Consider the following 23,955-nt stretch of genomic DNA (forward strand, 5'->3'; position numbering starts at 1 on the left):
GTCAGGTTTGTGCAGCAGAAACTTTATTGAGTGAGCTATCTCCCATTCCCTCCTCTCCACCTCTCCACACTTCCCTCCCCTCCCCTCCCTTTTCTTCTTCTTCTTCTTCTTTTTTTTTTGCATTTTACTTGACTTGTGATGAATGTGATGCATATTGATCACATGTGCCATCTAGATAAAATTATCTGGGTCCCTCTCTGAGTTGATGCTGTCACTGTTCAGAGGGAGTGAGGCTAGATAGGCACCACTCCCTCTGCTCACAGGTAGGTAATTCACAGGTACACTGCACATGTGCATGCTAGGCAAGCATTCAACCACTGATCTATTCCCCTAACCCTCTACTTAAAAAAAAAAAAAAAAAAAAGAATTGTCACTTGATCTAACTTGTACAGCCAGTTTCTTCCCTGCCTTACCCTGCTTTTTTACTTCCTTGTGACAGTTTCATGTAGCTCAGGCTGTCCTTGAATTAGCTGAAGATAATCTTGAACTTCTGATCCTCCTTTCTTCACATCCTGGGTGCTCAGATTATTAACATTTGTGACTACACCTTTTCTTAAAAATTAATTTTGTAATCTGACAATTGCATACATGAGAACAATGTATTCTAACTACCCTCTACCACATACCTTCTCTCAGACCTGTCCCATCCCTGTCACACACATCACACCCACTCAACAATTTCTTTTCCAGATTCATGATGTTTGGGTTTATTTTGTGGCCTATTTAGTTGAATGAGTGCCAATCTGTGTGACAATTGATTGGGACTACTCACTGGAGACTGGTGCAGTCATTAGTGGGTACACAACTGAAGCCACTGATTTTCTCCTCCCTGGATCTACCCACAGCAAACTGTTTAGCATTGAAATCAGTGAATATATTGCAGGTGCACAAGCATTAAGCCAGCATCTAAGTCAAAAGAAGAGGATTCCTCTTGTCTTACCCCTCCCCCATTACTGTGAAAAAATACCTGACAAAAGCAGCTTAAAGAAGGAAGAGTTTATTTTGGTTTACAGTTTGAAGAGATACAGTCCATTATGGTAGAGGAAGTCATGGCAGCAAGACTCACTGTGAGGAAGCAGAGAGAGAAGAATTTTGATGTTCCACTCACTTTGTCCTTTTTGTTTATTTTGAGACCCCAAGTCATAGAATGGTGCCATCCACATTTAGGGTGGGTCTCCCTCTTCAGTTAAACTTCTTTGGAAGCACCTTCATAGAGACATATCCAAAGTTGTGGTTCCAGGGTGATTCTCATTCCAGCCAAGTTGATAATCAAGATTAAGCATCACTAGTCTACCCCTGGCCACCCTGACACCCAAACATATGACTACATCATAGCATTCCACCTCTGGCCCCTACATTCTCATTTTCATCTTATAATTCAAAATGCATTTAGTCTTTCCCTGAAACTCCCCACAGTCTTTAACAGTCCCAGTAGTGTTAAACAGTCCAAAGTCTTATCTGAGACTCAAGGCAATCTCTTCCTTGTGAACTTCTATAAAATTTAATGCAACTTAACAAAGTTTCAATACACCATGGCAAAGAATAAACATTCCCATTCCCAAAGGGAAGAATGGGGAGTATAACAAGGAAAGATGAGAGCAAAGAAAGACCAACATCCAGCAGGGCAAACACCAAATCCTACAGCTCTGTGTCCAGCATCTGGAGCTCATGATGGGCTTCCAAGGGCTTGGGTAGTCACACCTCTCCAGCTTTGCCACTTGCAGCAGACATTGCTTCTCTATTGGGTTGGCTCCATTCCATGCTTGCAGCTTTCCTCAGGCTACACAGAACCCACAATTCTGGCTCCTTACAACATCCTGGGGTCCATGTGCAACTTAAACTACACTCTTACGTCTTCACATAATGGCCTCTTGGGGCTAGTTTACACACACTCCAACCCTGCTACATATTGCCTGGTCTTGGTGCTTTCTAGAACTCTAGTGTAAGTCTCCATGACCCCTTTACTCTTGCATCTTTCACATCTGGATGCCACTACCATGTGAGTGAGACTGCAGGGTCTATTGTGACCTGGCTTCCTCAGACTACCAGTATACTGGTCTATGTGCCAACCATGGGGAAAGGCTTTCTTAGGTAACTGCTTTCAAGAAGCAGAAAACACCATCAGCAATATTCTTAGTTTAGGTTTCATCCTTTCAAATGAACTCATTTTCACGAATGGAGTAGATATTGGGTGGGGTCCTGCCCTTAGAGTACCTTCCCTAATTTCTATTACACAGCACAAGGCTTGTCTTTAATGTGACTAATCTCTTCTTACAACCATTGCTGATTTCTCTACATCTACCTTGCCTGTGCCTAAACTCATTCCTTTCCCCACCAAGCTGATACATCTGGTTTTTGTTTTGTTTTTTTTTTTCCCCCATTTGTGCATTCTCTCACTGGAAACCTGGATGACAGCAGCATTCAGTAAACATGACACAGTGTGAATGCTAACTTATTTTCAAATTTCTTCCACCAAGAAAATGAGTCTATTACTTTAGAAGCTAGCCTCATTCAAGTTCCCAGGACATGGCACTGATAACATGGACCAATACCAGATTCTTTGCCGGATTATCACACAAATGGTCTCTAGCTCAATTCTCAATAGTCTCTTTTCCTCTCCAAAACCCCATGAGCCAGATCTCCACTGTCCACATTTGTCTTGGTCTTCTAGTTTTCCAAAATGCCACCAGAATACCCCATTAAACTCTACTTACAGCACCTGAAGTTTTCTCTAGCTCAAAGTTCTAAATTCTGAGTGTTAAACCAAATGCCTATGATCCACATGGTCAGGCTTAGTTCAGCAACGCCACTCTACAGTACCAATGTTCTGTATCAACTACTTTTGTGGTTGCTGTAACAAAACACCTGAGAAAAAGGTCTCTTTTGGCTCACAGTTTGATGGTCCAGGCCATCATGGCAGAGATGCATGGTAGCAGGAACACGAAGCCGTTGGTAATATCATCAGGAAGCAGAAAGAGATGAATGCTGCAATCCCACTTACTTTCTCATTTTCACTGGATCTTGGACCCCAGTCCATGGAATGGTGCTGGTCACAGTCAAGATGGGTCCTTCTTCAGTTCAAACTTTTTTGGAGCAGTATCATAGACACACCCAGAAGTGTGTTTCCACAGTGATTCTAAATCCATTACATTGACAATTAAAATTAACAATCATATCTACCAAGAACTTAAAGGTTATTCCAATCAGTCCCCACCAACCTGAGTCTGTGTGAGCAACTAAATGCAGAAAGGAAGATATCTATCTACTCAGGCAATCTGGAGGTAGTGAATCTGGAGGAAGTGATGCACAAGGCACTTTAATGGGACCATTTGCAGTTAAAAGTCGTTGAGGCTCCTTTTGTTCATGACTGGCAGCCTTTTGAAATTAAAGTCAACTTAGCTGAGCCATACGAGAAGTGCTATGTTTAATGCTTTCATGGCATTGGTATCCTTTCCAGCCATTTAGAACCCTCTAAACCATAGAGGAGGAAGGCATGCGAGGGGGAAGGGCAATGAGGATTAAAGGGATGACTGCAGAGTATATCAGCTTCGGTAAACTTGGAGAAGAATACTTCTGTGTCTGGCCCATCAGGACCCAGAAAACAGCCACAAGTTGGCACAGGGTCACAGTGACTTCTCATAACCACCACTAGTCATGATGCAAAGAGAGGCCTGACCAAAAAAGGAAATGACAAAAACATACAAGGGGCAAAGAAATGGAACAAAAGTTGTAAGTGAAGAGGTTACCCCACTGTTGCCCTGCAATAAAAAGAACAGGGAAGGCAAGAGCAAAGCTCCTCTTGCTTCTTTCAAACAAAGCTGGCAAAGCTTTATTTAAATCACCCAAAATAACATTTTATAGAAAAGGAACTATAACATTACACAGCAGAGTATGGCTGTAAAATCTCAAGACAGGCAATGCTTTATTTAGAGCAATAAAAATAATGTTTCTGAGAAAGGGAACCGCTACAAGCAATGCATAGTTGCAAGTTCTCCTTTGCCATCAATACCAAGTCCCTCAAAATACTTTGAGAGTGCTTTGTGGCTTCCAAGCACAAACTAAGATCTGTTGAACAGAAAAGAGTTTTCAAAACCATTTTGTTTAACATTAACAAATAATCCGACAATGTGGTTCTTGCTAAAAAACCAACCGCAATGTCTACCAGAACAATAACCCTAAGTAAACGTTCATGAACGTTTCCCTATAAAGACAGCTATGGCTGTTTGTATCCTGCTAGCACACACAGCTGGTATAGCAGTGTCACTTTGGAATACGTTCAGGCACCCAGGAAGTAATCATTACATTAAAGAAATCATCAATTAATTAATTAATTAATTAAAATGACCCCCCCCCAAAGGCATGGACCACCATGCTGAGATCAGAAAGTAATTCTTAATAGAAATAACAGTATGTGAACAACTCAAATAACAGAGCCTGTTTCTGTCAGAGTACCCCCAGGGTAGGTCTACCATTTCATTAACACATCACTTGGATGGTTCTGTTTTTCCAGAACCACCGGAACTTTAATAAATTGCCCTGGGGTTCTTGGTGCTATAGTGTGCCTCACAGGCAGCGACATAAGCTGACTCCGGGAAGAAGTCATCATGGTATTCTGCTAAAAACCTAGAGGAAGAATTAAAAAAAAAATGGCACTAATGAGCATCATACTAAGAACTGAAAACCCTGAAGCTAAATATTAGCTTTCAACCAATCAAATGTGAAAACCTTTTTTTATACTAGAAGCGAAACATGATTCTAGTCTTGATTCTATTGATTACTTGCACAGCACTCACTTAACTAGTTCCTGTCGGTCACTATTCATCTTCATGTCTTTGTCATCGGTGTTCAAGAACTGAAAGCAGAACCTGAACTTGATTTGGTGGCAATCAGATTACATATATGCAACTGTGAAAAACAACCTTAAAAAGACTTTCCTGTTTTTCTAACTATAAAAATAATGCATGACAAACCCAATAAATGTCAATTAAGAAATTCACAAGGCTTATACAAACTCAGTTACAACAAAACTCAACAAAGCAACCATTACCAGCACTTTGCATACTAACTAGCCATAACAAAAACTTAGTTACAAGTCTGGATAACAGTATCACATGTATCAGACTGGTATATCTGAAGATGGCTATGAAAATGTGGCGAGTCCCTCAAGAATCTACGATATGTTAATGAAGGGACTTAAAGTGAGAGTCACGGGTGGCCCATTGAATTACCAGCTCATGCTTATAATCCAAACATTTAGGAAGTTGAGGTGGAAAGAATCTAAGATTCATGGCTATCTGGAACTATGCCATAATACCCCATCTCAAAAGACAAAACAGGGCCAACAGACCCACAAGACAGAAAACAAAACAAATTCTGAGTGTATTTGGACAAGTAGTAGCAAGCTGTGAAATCTATCATGAATGACCCTGCTAATTCCCACCTGTTCAAATTCCTAAAACTGTTACTTCTTTCTAAATAAGAAACCATGTCAAAAATCACTTGACAACTAATTTCTTCTCGAAGGTCATTGTTGAGTTTGTTGATTCTAATTGCTACAATTTTCTACTTTTTTTTAAAGAACAATTTTTATTTACTCTAACAGTATTATACAACAGACACTGATATAGCCAATCCCAATCTCCCCTCTCACTCCTTGAACACATTTTTAAAATCTTGTAGGTTTATTTATAAAATTTTTTATTTTATTTCCTAAAGTCCTAACTTCTGCTTTTCATGAGGAATACTTCAAAATCTGTAGGCTTCTGAACACTAATCTGCAGTCTCTTCATGCATGTTCAGCATTATTTGCTTTTAATACACAAAGTTTTATGTATGGCTTTGTCTGAAGGGCATCTGGGAGGGAAGAGAGTATTTTAAGAAAGTATTTTAAATTTCACTTGAAATGTTGGAAACTGTAATTATGTTCAAGGACATCTTACACAAAATTCCAATAGGAAAACACTTTTTCTAACTTTAAGACTGATTTCTCTGGGTAGAATACTTTACTCTTGCAAATCCTTGATTATTCTGAATGGGGCCCAGTAGAAAGAAAATGGCTCCCTTTAAGGTCAAGTAGCTAGGCCGAGCTGGGAGCGGCAAAGTGAGGATCAGCCTTGAATGACAAGGTAAGGATGTAGTTAACAAACATCTGGATGAAAGAGAGAGACTAGTGGACAACAGCATAAAGATGGGTATCAGATCACATGTCAAATATTCTATTAGATAAGAAAATGACAGGCTATATATCAGGTGAAGAAATCAATATCTTTCTCCGAACTCATAGTTGTCAGCACATGCTCAGTCATTTATTAGAGTTCTATATTAATAGTTAAGATAAGTTATGTACACACAAAAGAACAATGCTTACAGTACTCCTGAATAAAAAAAAATTTAAATGATGTGAATCTTAAGTACTTCTACATCAGAAAATTCACTTTCTACTTATAATGTTATTTAACTGAACTCTTTTAGTGACATAAAAACAAACCTCACCTCAGTAGCGTTGACTCAGAAACTGGAGAATGAAGGATAAAAGAAACATACAACAAACAAGTGAACAAACCCAAAAAAAAAAAAAATTCCTTCATAGCTTACCCTATCAGTTAGAACATACCACGCACTCCTAATATGGAAAATAGCGCAGAGCTACCTTTCAGAAAGTCACATGTTTGCTGGCAGAGGTAGGTATGACAAGGTAATAAAATACCTCAGAAAGAGATCAAAGTGCTTCAGTAAAGCCTTCAGATTCTTCTCAGAGAAGGACATCTTCCCAAGGATTTCTGGAAGTTTTACTGGATTGAATACAAAAGCATTTGCAATCAGCAGAATGTTACAATAGACATTGTGTGATGATCTGAGTTATTCTTTCCTGTTATCAAACATTAAGTTACTGAAGTTACTGAAGAAAGATAGAGTAGTAAGTCAAGTATTATCAGAACAAATTTTGTGAAACTTAAGTATATAGCATGCCTTTTCTTTGAAGAGGAAACCAGGTATCCACATTAGTTACATGCTTACAAAATATGCAACCTTGTAAAAAAAAAAAACAAGCAATATGAGGCTGTAAGAGTTGAGTGCACAATGAAGCCCCACTTTCCTTGGAGCATCTAAAAGATGTTAATGATTGCTAGAAGGGAGAGACATTTTCTTCAGTGCTGAAGCCACTGGTAAATTCCTCTTGATTCCTTCCTCAACCATGCACTTATAAGCAACTCTAATGAAGCCCCAGCGTCCACGCACAGACACACACCCACACCCATATGGAAACAGAAGTATGAGTAGTTGGGACAAGGGCAGTAATAGGGGATGTGACTGTTTTATGATCACCATAAATTCTATACACATACGAAAATGTAGCGAAAGCCACTAGTATATATAACTAAACGATGCTAATAAAAAAATGAAAACTGGAAAGAAGACATAAAGTGTAGGAATTCTTACCAAATAATCGAAGCAAGTGCTGTGCACCATAAATGTATGAAGGGGGAGGTGGCTGCTCTCCTGGAGGATAATTGTCAGGCACAAGTTTCCAAGACAGGACCTAGAAGAAACATCACTCGAATGCTTCCTTTCTTCCAAATGGAGATACACTTCTAAATCTATTCATATGGAAAGGAGGAAACAAGAGTGCTACATAGTGAACAAAGGCCTATAAAAATAAATTTGAGGGCCAGAATGACTCAAAATGAGGTTAAGAAGATACTGGCTTTTAAACTTCTCAACAGTTATTATCTTCTGGGGATACATCCCATCATGGAAGGCACACTGGAGCCATCAGGAAACTGGCTGCTCACTTTGCATCAAGTCAGAAAGCCGAGAATGGGCAGGACTTCTGGCCAGCCTATAAAAACTGAAGGCTCAGCTCCAGTGACCAACTTCTTCCAGCAAGCTCCACCTCCTAAAGGTTCCACAATCTTCCCCAACAGCACCCCCAGCTAGGGAGCTAGTGTTCAAATACATGAGCCTGTGGGGGCATTTCACATTTACACTACCATAGCCGTTTGGCCCTTTCCCCCTCAAACAGAAAATATTAGAGAGTATCAAGAGCCCCTAATTCCTTGCTATTTTCAGCCATTATGGAAACGAATTTGAATCATCTCAGAATTCCAACCTTGTAATTGCTTTCTTTGCCTTTACTCTGGTTTCAGAACTATAGATGGGCTTGGAAATTTGGATAAAGTAAGAGCTTTCTTTCAGAACTCTCTAATGAATTTCCCTAGGAATACCTTAGTCAACCAGCAAACCAGAGCCTAGTCTACTTTCCTTATGGGGATGTGTCAAATCTATGAACCTGGAAGAAGGAATGTTGCAGAAAATCCTATATGAGAAAAAAGAAAAAAGCAGAAGGGTGCTCAGCCACAAAACATCAGAAATGCTGGCACAGTCATCCTGAATAAAAGAAACTAGAAGTTCACAGGTATTGTGGGACTCCAGAAGGATGGCCCCAGTTTCACTTCACCTCCTGAAGTTTTGATGTAGATTCCCCATCTCATCCTTGGCAGCCAGTTCTAGCATTTTCACACTAACTTGTCATCTAACCATGAGCCCACAGGGGAAACTTAGAACTGCTTCAGCACTGAGTGTTGCTCAGAGGCAATTTGTAATTAGTACAGAGATTCTCCATGAGAACCACCTGTGCATCTTAACCAGCAAAGTGATCATGCAGACCTTTCCTAATAAAATCAGCAACTGATACTATGAGAAAGGGACAAGAGCGATTTGGCTAAATAGCCCTGGATAAAACCCACCGTAGAAGAATTTTGTAAAGGTCCTTAAAGTCACTATGGATTCTTTAGACCTAAGAGCATGCTGAACTCCATTGTTTTCACAAAGCATACTGATCTAACATTAGCCACTAGATGGCAGCACTGAACTGAGTGGTAGCAGTCTTTGCCTGACTGTTTGAAATCCCCCCCCCTTTTTTGAAGAAATGCCATTTTCCATAAATATAAAGCCTGTAGTCACAAGGCATTCCATGTTAATGGGCTTAAAATCTAGTCCAATGCTGGCATTCAGCATGCTTTCAGAGAGATGGCTATTAGGGTTACTGTTTGTGGAGAAGGAGGAGATGGATGTTAAAAATAGGTCAGCAACTAAAGCCTGCAGCTCACATCTCCTGCAATAGTTTGACGCTTATTTCTATACCGTCCCAAACTATGCTTATGCTTCTTGTCAAGGACTACTCAACTGAAAGCTTTTTCCTGAGGCCTTGGTGTATGGAAAAGGAACACAGTTAGTCCTCTAAAACAAGGAATGGCCGCTATGAACATACTTGAGCAAATGTCCTTGTTGAGGAGCTTTATTTGTAAGAGCCAGAATCTGGAAACAATCGAGATGTCCCTCAATGGAGGAACACATACAGAATTTGTGACACCTTTACACAATGGAATACTACTCAACAATTAAAAACAAGGAAATTATGAAAATTTCAGGCAAATGGTGGGAACTAGAAATGATCATCCTGAGTGAGGTGTTACAGAAGCAGAAAGACATGCATGGTATTTATAAAAGGATATTAGCTGTACAATATAGGATAGCTGTACTAAAATCTACAGACCTAAAGAAGCTAAACCAAATGGAGGACCCTAGAGAGGATGCTTAAATCTCATTCAGAATGGCAAACAGGATAGACATCAGAAGTGTAGAAAAGAGGGAACAGGATGGGAACCTACTATAGAGTCTTCTGAAAGACTCCACCCAACAGCAGATAAAAGCAGATACTGAGACTCACAGCCTAACTTTGGGCAGAGTGCAGGGAGTCTTATGGCCAAAGGGGGAATAGAAGGAAACAGAGGGGACAGGAGCTCCAAAAAGAGACCAGCAAAGGTAAAAACTCTGAGCTCAGGGGGTCCTGCAAAGACTGATGCAACCAAGGACCATGCATAAAGACCTAGGTGCCTTGCTTGAATGTAGCCCATAGGAAGCTCACTCAATCTCCATGTGGGTACCCAAATAAGAGGAGCCGCTGCCATGAACTCAGTTGCCTATTCTTTGGTAACTTCCCCCCTGGCAGAGCAGCCTTGCTAGGCCCCAGAGGAAGAGGATCCAGGAAGTCCTGATGAGACTTGATAAGCTAGGGTTAGATAGCAGGGGAGGAGGTCTCTCCCTTTTAGTGCAGCAGGGGAGGGAGATAGGGGAATGAGAGGGGGTAGGACTGGGAGGAGTTGAGGGAGGGGGCTACAATCAGGATATATAATGAGTTAATTGTAAAAAAATAAACAATAAAAATAAACAAGGAATGGGTTCAGATCCTGAGAACCCAACTCTTTCCACTGTGGGAATTATATGGATTGTCTCAGAGCCACTATGTGTTTGGTCTATAATATGCTTGACAAACCCTGTGTTTTCCTTGTCCCTTTGTGCAACACTGTTTGATTACCTTCCTGCTTAGTCCATCATAAGATAGTTTTCAGCTGACTCTGTCCCATTTTATTTTTTTTTAATCAAGGCAGGCTTTCTCTTTGTAGCCCTGGCTATCCAGAAACCCGCTCTGTATACCAGTCTGGTCTGGAACTCATAGAGATGTGCATGCCTCTGCCTCCCAAGTACTGCCATTAAAGACACTTTCTAACACCGTTCATCCCGTTGTATTTCTTAATAAACTTGTTTTGGCATAACAAATAGCCAGTGAAAGACTTCCCAATCCCAAACTTTTTTATTTTCTGTATATTCTATGTTCTTTATCTTTTAATCTCCTGGTGCTCTCTCTTAGGACCCCATCGCTAAAGAATGACCTGATGGTCCAGGCCACCTTTAAATGATTTAAAGCTAAAGACTATTCTTAGCTTGTGCATATCATTTACTGTTCCCATTTTAGTATTCACAGTAATTGTTGATTAAAATACACCACATCTATCTCATTTGCATACTGTTTCCCACTACTTTGCAGTTGATTAGTCTTAATAGGCATCACGTGGCCCACAAAACCTATACTTTGTACTGTTGGGCTCTTAAGAAAAAAAAGTACTGATATGTTGTACAAAATGCAAACACAAGTATTTCAAGAACTGAATGATCTTTAGAAGAAAAAGGTCATTATAACAGTAAAACTGGGGTCCTGGAAGTTTTCTCAGATTTGAAACCAGGAATACACTATTAAGCAGAATCTTCTCTATCTTTTTGCTGCTATTTCTTGAAAAGCAACATGATACTTGAACGACTCGGGAGTTTAAGCAACTACAAAAGGTAAAAGAACCCTTGAAGTTGACCATCAAACACTCTACCTCATTTATTTCGTTGGTTCTTCTCCCTTCAAAGCCAGCAAATACAGCACTCCCTTCCTTACTTGGAGTCAGAGGAATAGGGGAAGACGATCTGCTATGCACAGGTGTTTCTGTCAATGAGAAAGTTGCAATTATTTACCCATAAAGTTACAGAGTGACCGAAATAGACACTGTCAGGACTCTGACAAACACCAGACCACAAATCTAAGTCACCTCTAAAAAGCTACAAATCTTTAACAATATGACCTTCATTTATAAAAGATAAAGTCTGGACTCTTATTTTTAGAATGGTACTGATACATGTTACAACCTTAGTCCACTTTGAAAAGGTTATGTTAAGCTGAAGGGATCCATCACAGAGCCACATACTGTGATTCCATTCCTATGTTATGCAAAATAGGTAAATCTAAAGACACAAAGATGTTTCATGGCTCTAAAGTGAGGGTGATGATTGCTAATGAATATGGGATTTCTTGGGTGGGGGCACTGACCATGTTTTGGAAATGACTGTAGGATAGTTACACAACTATATTAATCCTTTAAATGTTACTGGACTGGACACGTTAAATGGAAAAACTCTATGGTGTGTGGATTACAGCTAAACAAATTTAAAAAGTAGGAACACTAAATTAGTAACTTTAAAATGATTAACTTGGACTGGGAAGACAGCTCAGAGGTTAAAAGCACAAGGTTCCCTTCAATTCCCAGCATCCACATGGCAGAACACAACTCTTTATAATTCTAGTTCCAAGGGATCTGATAGCTTCTTTTGGCCTCTGAGGGCACCAGGCAGCCCCATTGTGCACAAATATATCTGTGGGCAAAACAACTATGCACATAAAAACAAATCTTTAAAAAGTGGTTAACTTTATATGTGATTTTCCTAAATAAATAATGTCAAGAAAACAAAGCAGGGGGTTGGGTGAGAATCATTTCTTCATGTATTAGAACTTCTTTTTAAAAAGGTTAATTGCCTAATTGAACCTTCCCAGTTTTCATACTTTCAACTTGTTTTTTTTTTTTTATGTTTGTTTGTTTTATTTGAGAAAGGGTTTTTCTGTGTAGCCTTGGTTGTCCGGTACTCACTTTGTAGACCAGGCTAGCCCCAAACTCACAACGATCTGCCTATCTCAGTCTCCAAGAGTGCTGAGATTATAGGAGTGTGGCAATGCCTCTAGCTTTCCATCATATTATTAATGGTGTACATGAATGTTACATTATTTCATGCATATAAAATGTCCCAAACAGGCAAATCTAAAGTGCCAAGTAGATTGGTAGTTTCCAGGGGAGGTGGGGAAAGGCAGATGAGAGACTGTTGATGCATAAAGGACTGACTTCTTTTGTTCTGTGATGAAGATACATGACCTGATTGTGGAGGTGACCACACAATTCTAACCATATAAAAGTTACTATGAAGAAGGAAGTTTACAGCATACGGACTGTATCTCTACAACTCCATTAAAACCAGCATCTGATTTGAACATTTTATTCAAACAGATGTCTTAAAGGTAAGTTTTGAAAACAGCAGTAGAAATGTTAAAAATTTACTAGCACTGTTCATTTTGAATATGTGTATGAAACATGGGATACCAATAACCCCAACAGCTCACAAGAAGTAGCAGAGAGGGAGGGTAACAAAGCAGCTTTTATTATAATTATTATTATTATTACAATTTATTCACTTTATATCCCAGCTGTAGCCCCCTTTATCCCCTCTCAATCCCACCCTTCATCCCTCTTCTCCTCCCATGCCACTCCCTCAGTCCACTGATAGGGGAGGTCATCCTCCCTTTCTATCTGACCCTAGCCTATCAGGTCTCATCAGGACTGGTTGCATTATATTCCTCTGTGGCCTGGCAAGGATACAACTCCCGGGGGAGGGGGTGATCAAAGGGCTAGCACTGAATTCATGTCAGAGACAGCCGCTACTCCCCTTACTAGGGAACCCACTTGGATGTTGAGCTACAAAAGGGTACTCTGAGCAAGGGGTCTAGGTTATCTCCACATATGGTCTTTGGTTGGAGTATCAATCTTTGCAAAGACCCCTGGGCCTAGACTTTTTTTTTTTTTTGGTTCTGTTGCTCTCCTTGTGGAGCTCCTGTCCCCTCCAGATCTTTCTATCTCCCCATTCTTTCATAAGATTCCCTGCACTCTGGCCAAAGTTTGGCTATGTGTCTCAGCATCTGCTTTGATACCCTGCTGGGTAGAGTCTTTCAGAGGCCTTCTGTGGTAGGCTACTATCCTGTTCACTGTTTTCTCCCTCTCCCAATGTCTATCCCATTTGCTTTCTGAGTGAGGACTGATCAACTTCCCTAGGATCCTCCTTCTTGCTTAGCTTCTTTAGCAGTATAGATTTCAGTATGTATATCCTATACTGTATGACTAATATCCAGTTTTAAATGAGTATATACCATGTGTGTCTTTCTGCTTCTGGGTCACCTCACTCAGGCAGAAAGCAGATTTAAACACAGAGCCCAGTCTTGCCTCCCTAGTCCTCCCTGAGCTCCCCAAGGCAGTTGCTTCTCCATCTTTTGATGGATGTGTCCCTCTTCTTCAAATGAAGTAGCATATGATTGAGGTCTCAGGAATAACACAAACTTTAAGAACAAAGGGAAAAAGTGGCTTTCCATGGCCTGGGGCTCTTAGAGCAAACTCACTCTTTTCCAAGTGCAGAAACAGCTTTGGCATGCTGGCAGATGTGTCTTGCTGCCGGCGCTTTGGCTGAGGTGAAGAGCTGCTCTCAGACATCCTGTCACAGTTGGCGCTGTGGCGTGTGGACCGCCTCAGAGACTGCAGTGCTTCTGGCTCAGCTTTGCGTCTCTTGGGGGTGGCCGGTTCACCAGCTTGTGGTTGACTCTCTGTGGACTGTGGTGTAGATGGATTCAGCAAAGGTGGGCTAGGAGACAGCTCCTCCTGGCTCCTGGGCAAGAAGGAGAGTGTCACTGCAGCTTGTAATGATTTGAGAGCTTCTACAAGGCAGGTTCACCAACCAGCTTGGGAGGGAGGGGGTGACACATAGGTATCTCGAAGTATATTCAAACACACATTTCCTTAAACAGTTCCTAAATAGATGAGGTCACCACAGCTCAGGAGAGCATGCTGTTATTAGAGACTGGAATATCCTCTTCTATATGTTTCAGAACAAGGGTTCCAGGGTTAGGGGTAGAATTTAGTCCTAGCCCAGAAAACAGTTACTAGTATTTGGTGATAACACTGCTCAGGGGTTGTCACAACTGAAGGAAGATATACTGTTGCCTAATGGACAGAGACCAGACATATTTCTAATTGTCCAATGTCACAAAAGACAGGCCTCAGGAAAGAGAAACTCTGGTCTAGGTACTAAGACCACCAAACAATGCCTTGAAATATAAAATCTGCCAGGACTTGAAAATGGCACGAGTATATCTTTGGGAATCATCAGGTGTGATGTAAGCCATTCATGGGGACTTCAACACACATCCCTAGTGAGTTTTGCTGGCCTCTTGCCAGGGTCAAAAGTGACATGTGAAAAAGAGGAGAGAGAAGCTACCAAAAGAGATGGTGGAAAAAACAGATGTGGAGATTCACAACCAAATATTTGGTAAAGCATAGGAAGTTCTGTGGAAAAGTGGGGAGAAGGATAGAAGGACCTGAGGTGATGGGAGTTCCACAAGAAGACCAACAGAGCCTACTAACCTGACCCCAGAGGGGCCTGTGGAGACGAAATCACCAACCAAGGACCATGTATAGACTGGACATAGGGCCCCTACATAGATGTAGTCAGTGGGAAGCTTAGGATTCATGTGGGTTCCCAAGTAAAGGGAATGAGGGCTGACTTTGACATGGACTCTGTTGCTTGCTTTTTTGGTCACTCCCCACTGGAGGAACTGCCTCACCATTCTTCAGGGGAAAAGGACAAGCTCAGTCCTGCTGTGACTTGACAATCTAGGGTGGGGGAAAAGGGAAAGAGGTTAGGACTGGAAGGAGAGGAGGGAGGGGCTAAGGTTAGGATGTAAAGTGAATAAATTAATTAATAAAAGAAGATGGTGGAGAGGCAGAGAATGAGTCAGGAACCATAATAAAGAGAGGGAGAAGAAAGGCAGCTAACACAGAGCACAGGAAATGATAATTAGAAGTTATTTTTAACAAAGGAGGTAGAGTCTAGCACAAGAGTGGTAGACAAGAGTAGATAGATACTGGTTTAACATAGAGGGATGTTTCTCTTAGTGGTAGAAAGCTCAGTCCTCTGAGCATGATATGACCATTGCCATCCTGGAATCAGAGCAGCTGTGATGACCCACATGAGATCCTCATAATCACTAAAATCCCCGTGTAAAAAGTGATAGGGTTCCTAAGACATACAGGGTACCTCTCCTTCATGAGAATACTTAAATGGCTAATGCCTGGCAGGAAGAGAAGGCTCTTCTTCAGTGGTATGGTTACCTGTATGAAGCCCACTTTCCTATAACTAGGAAAGTTAAACTCATTCATTTAAGAAGCTAGACTTGAAAAGAACTGGTTTTTAGTCTCCTGCACAACATTCAGGGAAAGAAGAGAGAGGACATGGCAGAGTGCCTTAGAAAAATTAGGGAAAAGGCTTTAAGTGAAGATGGACCCATCCTTGCTCTAGCACAATGAACAAAGAATACTTAGGCACAGAAGGAAGAAAAGCAGTAATAAAAGAAAAGTAGGGAAATAACCAATACTGAGGTCCAAAGGTTGTTGAGCCATTGTGAATAAGATCATGAATTACTATCCACCAGGGAGACAGGCATTCATTCCAAACCAGATATAAAGGCAAGAGGCTCAGAAGAAGCTGACCCAAATGACATAACATCAAGTGAAAGATGTCAGTTGTACCTCCACTTTCTATCTTTCTGGCCCATGTTGCCTTTACCTCCTCACTGACTTCCTGAATGATGGGACAGCTGCTCATAATACATTGAAAAAGTACTATCTACTCGGGAAACTTTTGTTTGTCCTTCTTTTGTTATGTACTCCTGGCTAACCTACAACTCCCTCCAGAGAGCATCTGTCCTCAAACTCATAGCAGTTCCCCTTCCTCAGCTTCTTGGATGCTAGGATGATAGGCACATGTCATCATGTCTGGCTATCCTGGAATGTTGACTTGGAAAACACAACCATGAGAATGTGAATGATCATCTAGCTTACTCTGGGGGCGGGGGTAAAGGCACCAATAAGGATACCCTACAATGTTTCCATTCCTCAAAACATCCAGGCAACCGTATCAACAGATCAAATACTTCCAAAATGAGGTTAGTCATATCAGTGCTGACAACTGAGGGGGAAGGTGGACTTCCACATTGTCTAACTCACCTATTAGTTGTGGTGGAACTTTCCTTAATTGGAAGAAAAAATTTAGACGATGTCACCTTTTTATATTGAGCTTGCTCATACGGATAGAGCAAAACCAAGGGAAGAGTATAATCAAAAGTAATTCGTAATCCATCCACCATCTCCTTACAAAGATCAACACTAGGAAGATTGAGAAAGAAAAGATTAGAGACTAGAGATCCAGTAAAGTCACTAGTATTTCCCAAATTTTACAATGAAGGTATACATTTTAAAAAGGGTAAAATTATCTTTATATTCATTCATTTATTCATTCATTCATTCATTCATTCGTTTATTTCGTATATTCATTCATTTATTTATTAATAGACAAGGTCTCACTATATAGCCCTAGCTGGCATACAACTCTCTATGTAGATGAAGATGGCCTCAAACTAACCAAGACCTGCCTCTACCTTCTGAGTACTGGGATTAAAGGTGTGTGCTACTGAGCTGAAGACAGACTTTTAAAACATATATTCACTGACATGTAAAAAAAATAAACACAATGTACAGATGCCAATAAAGAAATAAGGAAATATAGATCCTAATATAAACTGCAGGCAGTATGCTAATAATTTAAATATATCCATATAACACAAATGAATGGGTTCAATACAATATGAGACATCCCAGAAGCCAGTGCTCTTTGCTCCTGATTCAACTATAACATTCTGCCTCCCTGACACTGGTCCTGTCAAGTCATGAGGGTATAGCAGGATTCCAAAAACTCTACTCTGACTAGAATAAAGAATTATTTGTGTCTAGGGAGGTGGGTCAGTGGGTAAAAGCACTTGCTGTACAAGTCTGTCAACTTGAATTTGGATGCCCAAAATCCACATAAAAGCTAGATGCAGTAGCGTACAAATATGCAACTCCAGAATTCCTGTGGGGAGACAAGATACAGAGACAGACAAATTTCTAGAAATTCAAAGGCTAGCCATGGTGGTGTACCTAGCAGTGAATAGCACCAGAGATTGTTTCAAACAAGGTGGAAGGTCAGGACTCACACCAGACTTTGTCCTTTGACCTTCAATGTATGCCATGGCACACACGCACTCACACATATACATTAATTAATTAAAAAAGATCAGTCATTAGCAACCTTTGACCCATTTCTCATTGGCCATCTGCTTTCTAAAGTGGTATTCCTGAAAATATTGGTCTTGGCCACAAGGTAATGTACAGTCAAGCCAGGTATCATGTGCAATTATCGAATACTTCTCAAAAGTCACAATAGTTTCATATTAGACTGATAAATGAATGACTAATCTGCAAATCAGCTATGAAGTAAGGGGTAAATTTAACAGAGCAGAGTAAAAGATCCATAGCGCTAAACTGTAATATACAAAGGAAAAGTTGAAGGTATAGTTGACTGGAAGACCACTTGCTTTGCATGTGTGAGGGCTAAGTTCAATCCCCAGTATGACAAAAAAAGCTAACAATAAACAGTACAACCAAAACCCAAAGACAGAAGCCAAAGACTAAACACCCTAGTTACTCACTTCTTTTCAGCAGGGACATAGTGCACATTCATGTGCGTATGCATCATGGCATGATGGTGACGAGGTCTCTCATTGGCTGCAAAGGCTGCATTAATAGCAAAATGCTTCACATAGGATTCCAAAATTGTTATGATGTTGGTCTGGCATGGAAGTTTCACTAACTGTTAAGAAAAACACATCCCATTATTATCAGACATATATTCCAAGTAGGAATAGCTATGTGTTCTATCTGTTTAACTCCATCAATTCTGCTCAGGAGCTTTTTAAATAATTATGTCTTGAAGCTCTTTGATGAGTCATCTTTCCACAGATCATGCTATCCTTCATTCTCTCACACTACTATAATCTTACTGTTCTGAATACATAGAAACAGTGATCTTTAGTCTTAGTGTTCTATTCAAAAAACTGAAAAAGTTTCTCAAAGTATACTTAAGAGAGAAAGCCCTACCACACCAATTAAATCCTCACCTGTCCTTTCAACTCACTTTTTGAGACAGGGATTTTCTGTATAGCACTGGCTGACCTGGAACTCTCTATGTAGAGGAGGATGGCCTTGGACTCACAGAGCCTCTGCCTCCTAAGTGCTGGGATTAAAGACATGAGCCATCATTCCTGGCTTAAAGATCTTAATCTTAGTAGAAGTCCAGGTATTAGGATTCTGGAAAACACCCTGAAGGGCTCAAATGAACAGCAGAAGGTATACAAGTCTTAGGTTAAACAAGAACCAAGCACTACTAATAGTCCTATTAGTCCTATTAGAACTAGACCCAGTACAAAACTGGAAATAAAACTACCATGCCTCCATGCTGCCTGGCATTTGACACTGTGACTACAAAGTTCAGCCAAAAAAAAAGCATCCTGAACAATCCATTCTTCTTGCATACCCGTTTCCTCCTGTTGATATAGTAACAGTCATCCTCAAGCTGCTTCTTGAGAACCTCAGGGATATCTATGGTTATTGTTCTTTCATCCATGTCCTTCCTTCAGCACAGCGACAATACTTTTTTTCCCTGTAATATCACAATTCCATTTTTAATTATTGATAACATTGAGAGAGGCTGCCACATAAAAGTCTGCTATGCAACCAACTTAGTTTATTCACAACACTCACATCATACCATGTGTCTCCAATTAAAGATAGTCATAAAGATACTATGTCACATGCCTAAGAGTTTTTCACAGCATTAACTACACTACAAATTCATTTTTGTTTCTTTTTCATTTATGATTAACATTGGGGTTTATGTCCAACTTGGAGGCATGCACATGCCAATTTCTGTTACACACTATTAAAAATTAACCATTATAAAACATAGTTCACAATATTACTTTAAAAAAAAGAGATATATAACTTCTAGAAATACTCTGTAGGTATAAAGAGTCAACGATACCCATATAATGACTATAAACAAAAGTTATCTTTTCTTGAACTGTTAGGAAAATTTATAATATTGGTCTGAGAGATTTATCTTTTAAAAAGAATCCTTAACCTGAAAAGTTTGCCATTACCATATATACAAAAGTTTCTACAATAAAAACTTTTTTGTACCGCTTTAGTCTTTATTTTAATACGACGTTGATGTTGTTCTTTTATTTCTTCATTCTTTTCTCCACAGCTGTCATGATAGGTACTGCTTATTGCTACAAAAAACAAAAACATCAGGCAAACTCATATTATACACTTTGACAATCCTTACATTTACAAAATTTTAGTTGGCACATGTACTTGACTAAAAAGGATGGTTTATAGTTCTGCATACATTTTAAATCCTAAACACAAATACTGTACCTTTCAGAACAGAAATTTATTTTGATAAACATAACTCTAATTTCAATCAATACAAAAATCACATGAGCTAATGATATGAAAGTGTTTCACCAGCTAGGATCCTATGGTTCACTGATGGATTCATAAGTGGTGGCAAGTCCCTGGATGTATGAAGAAGAAAATGGACTGTGAGAAAAGATCTGTGCAGGCTCGCTGGCTGAGATAGTAAGACTCTGATGGATGGTAAGACTCTGATAGTCTTGTACCCACATGCTGACTGATCATACTGACTGCTACCTTAATTGTCTAAAACAAACCAAGTGTATACTATAAAGATGCTCCATCATTTATGATGGAGTTAGATCTAGATTGAAGAAAATATACCTAGCTTACTGAATATCATAGCTGACTACTTTAAATATATTCAGAACACTTAGATTAGCTGACAATTGGGTAAACTCATCAAAACAAAGCTTACCTTATGGGATTGTTAAATATCTCATGTGTTTTAGTGCATATTGTACTGAAAGTAGAACAAGAAAATAGTATATTTTCATACCATCATAAAGTCAACAAATTCTTAAACTGGAGAACATCTGTACATTATGAGTTTGCACTAGTTCTCTGTTTATAATTTCAGTGACCTTTTCTCTTGATCCATAGATATAAAAAGACTACATGAATATGGTTTCATTTGAGGAAGATAAAGTCAAGACGCTCACAGTTCTCATCATTTTGAGTGTTTTCTTTAACTGGCATACCTTTTAAGACAGAGTCGACACCAGGCAATCTACAATGCCACTTCTTTCTTCCTGTACCTCTCCTTAAAATAATAAATAAATGAAAGTTAAACTTCAGACTGGAAGTTGGGATCCACGGAAGACATAATAAACAATAATTCTTAAATATATAGAGTAAACATTAAATGATAATATAATCCCCACTACTAAGTAGACAATGATCATTCTGAATATGTCTGTGATTCTTTAGAATATTATAGAAACTCCTCATTTACTTTAAATACGTAAGATTACTGAAGTCTGTCACTTTACTACTTATATATCATAAAATTCCAAAAGAGTAAAAAAAGAATAAAACATACTGAATAACACTTCCATCAAAGTTTTTGTGTCCTTACAGGCGAGCTACTGCTTTTTTGAGCAATTTACACTGTAATCTCCTATTTTCATCTGTATCATGTAGCACATGATCTTCGGCTGTCCATCTATCCCAACTGGTTGAAACAAACAAACAAAGAGAGGATGTAAAAGTCAGTATTATGAAACAAATAAAACTAATGCTAAAAAGCATCATGAAGAAGTGCCGCAGAGTTGCCGACATTTTAGAAAGCTATACACTTCAAAATCACCAAGAGGACCACTAAAGCACAAAGGGACCTCAGTTACAGCAACCACGATTTTCAGTGAGTACTCATAAGTAAATCCAAACACAACAGACTTTAAAGTAATCAAGCTTCAGAATAGGCAAGCTTTACAAACAAAGCACAAGCGGGAGATTAAACTTTTCTACAAGTGTTTCTAAAACTCAAAGTTACAAAATGATTCTGCTACAAAGGTGATTAATATTTAGTCTTATTGCAACAAGTTCACTCACCTTCTGTTCCGACCATTAAAATGTATCAGATATTCTGGAATCGTTCTGCCCTTTTCGTCTTTCCCAGTAATAACATCGACAATCTGAAACCAGGAAATACTGTTCACAAGGGGCACAGCAAACCGAAAACTATTTTAAGTTAGGTCAAAACAAAAAAACAAGAAAACTAGAACATAGTCCCTTCTTAAAGGAAAAGAAAACATTCGTTCCCTTTTTTAGATCGAGAGCTGGGTTGTAACATTCTTAAATATCTTTTTCCCTTTTGCTCGAGTGGTTGCCTCAAAATAGGAAACATCCGTCCAAGCAAATCAGGATTGGTCTCTCGAGTTTGAGACCGGTGACGCTTCTGAAGCCATTGGTCGGTGGATTTGTCATTATCGAGGAGCCGGCCTAGAAAGAGCAGCTCTACGACCTCTGGGAGTTGTAGTCACCTGGGCTATGGCTTGTCCAGTGTCCTGCGGAACTAGCCAAAGACTTCCACAACCCTGCCCTTAATAGTTCTGCATTCCTGCATATCCTTCCTTCCCCTATCCACATAGCAAGCTGAAGGGATAGCAAAAGAACCTAAACAGAGTTAACGGTTGCAAGAGGGAGCAAAGAAACATAACACACTCCAGACCTTGGGGTGTTCAACCAGACAGCACCTCTTAAACATCGCTAAAGACGTACCTGGGGGCCTGTTCCAAGTTGTCTCCACCACTAAGGACTTTGCCTTGGTGGCTGGAAATACTGACGCTCGCTTCGACCCCCAGGGCGCTGATTTTCACCCTCCCAGGGCTCTGGAGCACGTAAATGCCCTCTTCTGCCCTCCACTTAAAAACTGACAACTGCAAATACAGTCCAGCCCCGGCAGACTGAGCTAGATACAAGTGAGACTTGATTATTCCCTAGCTCCATCTGTCTCCTACAAATCCTTTAGAAACTGCAAAAGTCAAAACGTTAGAGCAATCTTGAGTCCCTCCCTTCCCTCAGTATGACACTTGAATGTCTGATTCTAAACTCTGCTGGGATTCCAGGACTATGACGTCGCCAGCTGAAAGCTGGCAAAAACTATAGACAAGGTTGATAATGTGGATCAGAAAATTGGTCAAGGTGTCCGCTATGTGGCCCATGTGGCGCTGAAAGGTGTGGAACCAAGGAGAGGCTTATCGCAAAAGCAGAAGCCTAAAACGGCAGTCCTCCTACACCGGACACGCGGATTGGCGCGCTGTGCTCAAACCGACATTCCGAGCCTAGCAACTGCGCATAATTGACGCAACAAAGCGGAAGCGGAAGCAGAAGCAGAAGCAGAAGCCGAAACATCCCAGATTCTTCCTAGTTAGGCCACTAGCACGCGGAGCGCATCTCGCCAGCGTCCCCTGCTGCCCCGGGCCGCTGTGCGCAGGCAGAGGCGCACCCTGGTGGCTGTCCAGGGTTCCGAGCTACTAGTCCTCTGATGGATCCTTTGCCTCCCGTCCAGGGGACCCAGACCGGCGCCTCCTCCCTGTCCCCCCCGCGGTGGCACCTTAGCTTCGTATAGCACTCTGGTCTTGGTGGGGTCAGGTTCGAAGCACAGCACTTTCTCCCCAGAGTGGAATTGAAATTTCATTCCCTTGCTCGTTCTCATTTGCTCATAGTGGCGGAAGGCGAGGTTCCTGGGCGGGTAGAGTACTCGAAGTAGGCAAGGTCGACCAGGAAGGCGGTGTTCTGCCACTGGGGGTGCCGGGAGTGGCGGAGGCTACGACTGCCCCGCCCTCGGCCCCTCCTCCGGGCACTCCGCGCCTCTGTGGAGACCTCAGCAGTGGCAAAGGAAGAGCGCCCTCCCGCCAGGGCTTATCATCGCCTGTCCTCTCTGGGGTTCCTGGAGGGGTGCGGGCGGGGAGCAAAATCCCCTGACCAAAGTCTTCTTGCAGAATGTCCCCTCTCATCCGAATGGGATAGGGTTCCCGCGGTTTCCAAGCAGCGCCCACGTGTGCGCCGGGCCGTTAGTCCAGGCGCGCCCTTTCCTGTAGTCTCATAGAGAGAGGGCTGCTCTAGAGTAGTCACCAGGCACCAGGTGGCGGGGGAGGCTGGGTACTGTTTGATACCAGGAGCTGCCTTGCCGAGCGCACGCGTCAGTCCCCTCGGTGGAGCTGAGCGCTGATGAGTATGGTCACTCGAGAAGGACGTGGGGTTGGAGCTGGCCAGAGAAGGGCAGTATCCTTGGGCTAGGGGAGGAGATATTCCGGGCAGTAAATAGAATACTTGGTCATCCTTCCAAGAAGACTAGCACGTCTGGAGGCCCCAAGTTCACAGTGGGCAGCAAGGCAGATGGGTCTTTAAAGAGTCGTTAACATCTTATGTGTTAGCTTTCAGCACTCCTGAATTGCTCCCACACGATCTGTCTTTAATAGCTCAAAACCTCCTGAAGAGTGGAAGCACCACTGAGGTTGCTGTTAACAGGATACCTGCACAGAGGGGGTGTTCAGTGAATACTTCCTGAATGAGTGGCCAGAAAATGGGAGATTTGAAGGGCAGACCTTTAGCGACAGAGAGG

At 41.0% G+C, this 23,955-nt stretch overlaps 1 protein-coding gene across 1 annotated transcript; it reads right to left on the reverse strand.

Annotated features, from left to right (window-relative positions):
* Positions 1–981: 981 nt before the first annotated feature.
* Msl3 (MSL complex subunit 3) lies at positions 982–23,114 on the reverse strand. Its single transcript, XM_055613355.1, is given in 13 exon segments — positions 982–4,623; positions 6,707–6,791; positions 7,441–7,540; positions 11,223–11,332; positions 13,880–14,142; positions 16,539–16,697; positions 18,059–18,219; positions 18,943–19,068; positions 19,608–19,699; positions 20,588–20,649; positions 20,965–21,060; positions 21,441–21,523; positions 22,945–23,114. Coding segments are annotated over 13 exon segments (1,539 nt in total). The 5' UTR covers positions 23,047–23,114; the 3' UTR covers positions 982–4,523.
* Positions 23,115–23,955: the final 841 nt, after the last annotated feature.

The sequence above is a fragment of the Psammomys obesus genome, unplaced genomic scaffold (genome assembly GCF_907164565.1).
Source record: "Psammomys obesus unplaced genomic scaffold, mPsaObe1.curated_primary_1811, whole genome shotgun sequence".
In the NCBI taxonomy this organism is placed as follows: Eukaryota; Metazoa; Chordata; class Mammalia; order Rodentia; family Muridae; genus Psammomys; species Psammomys obesus.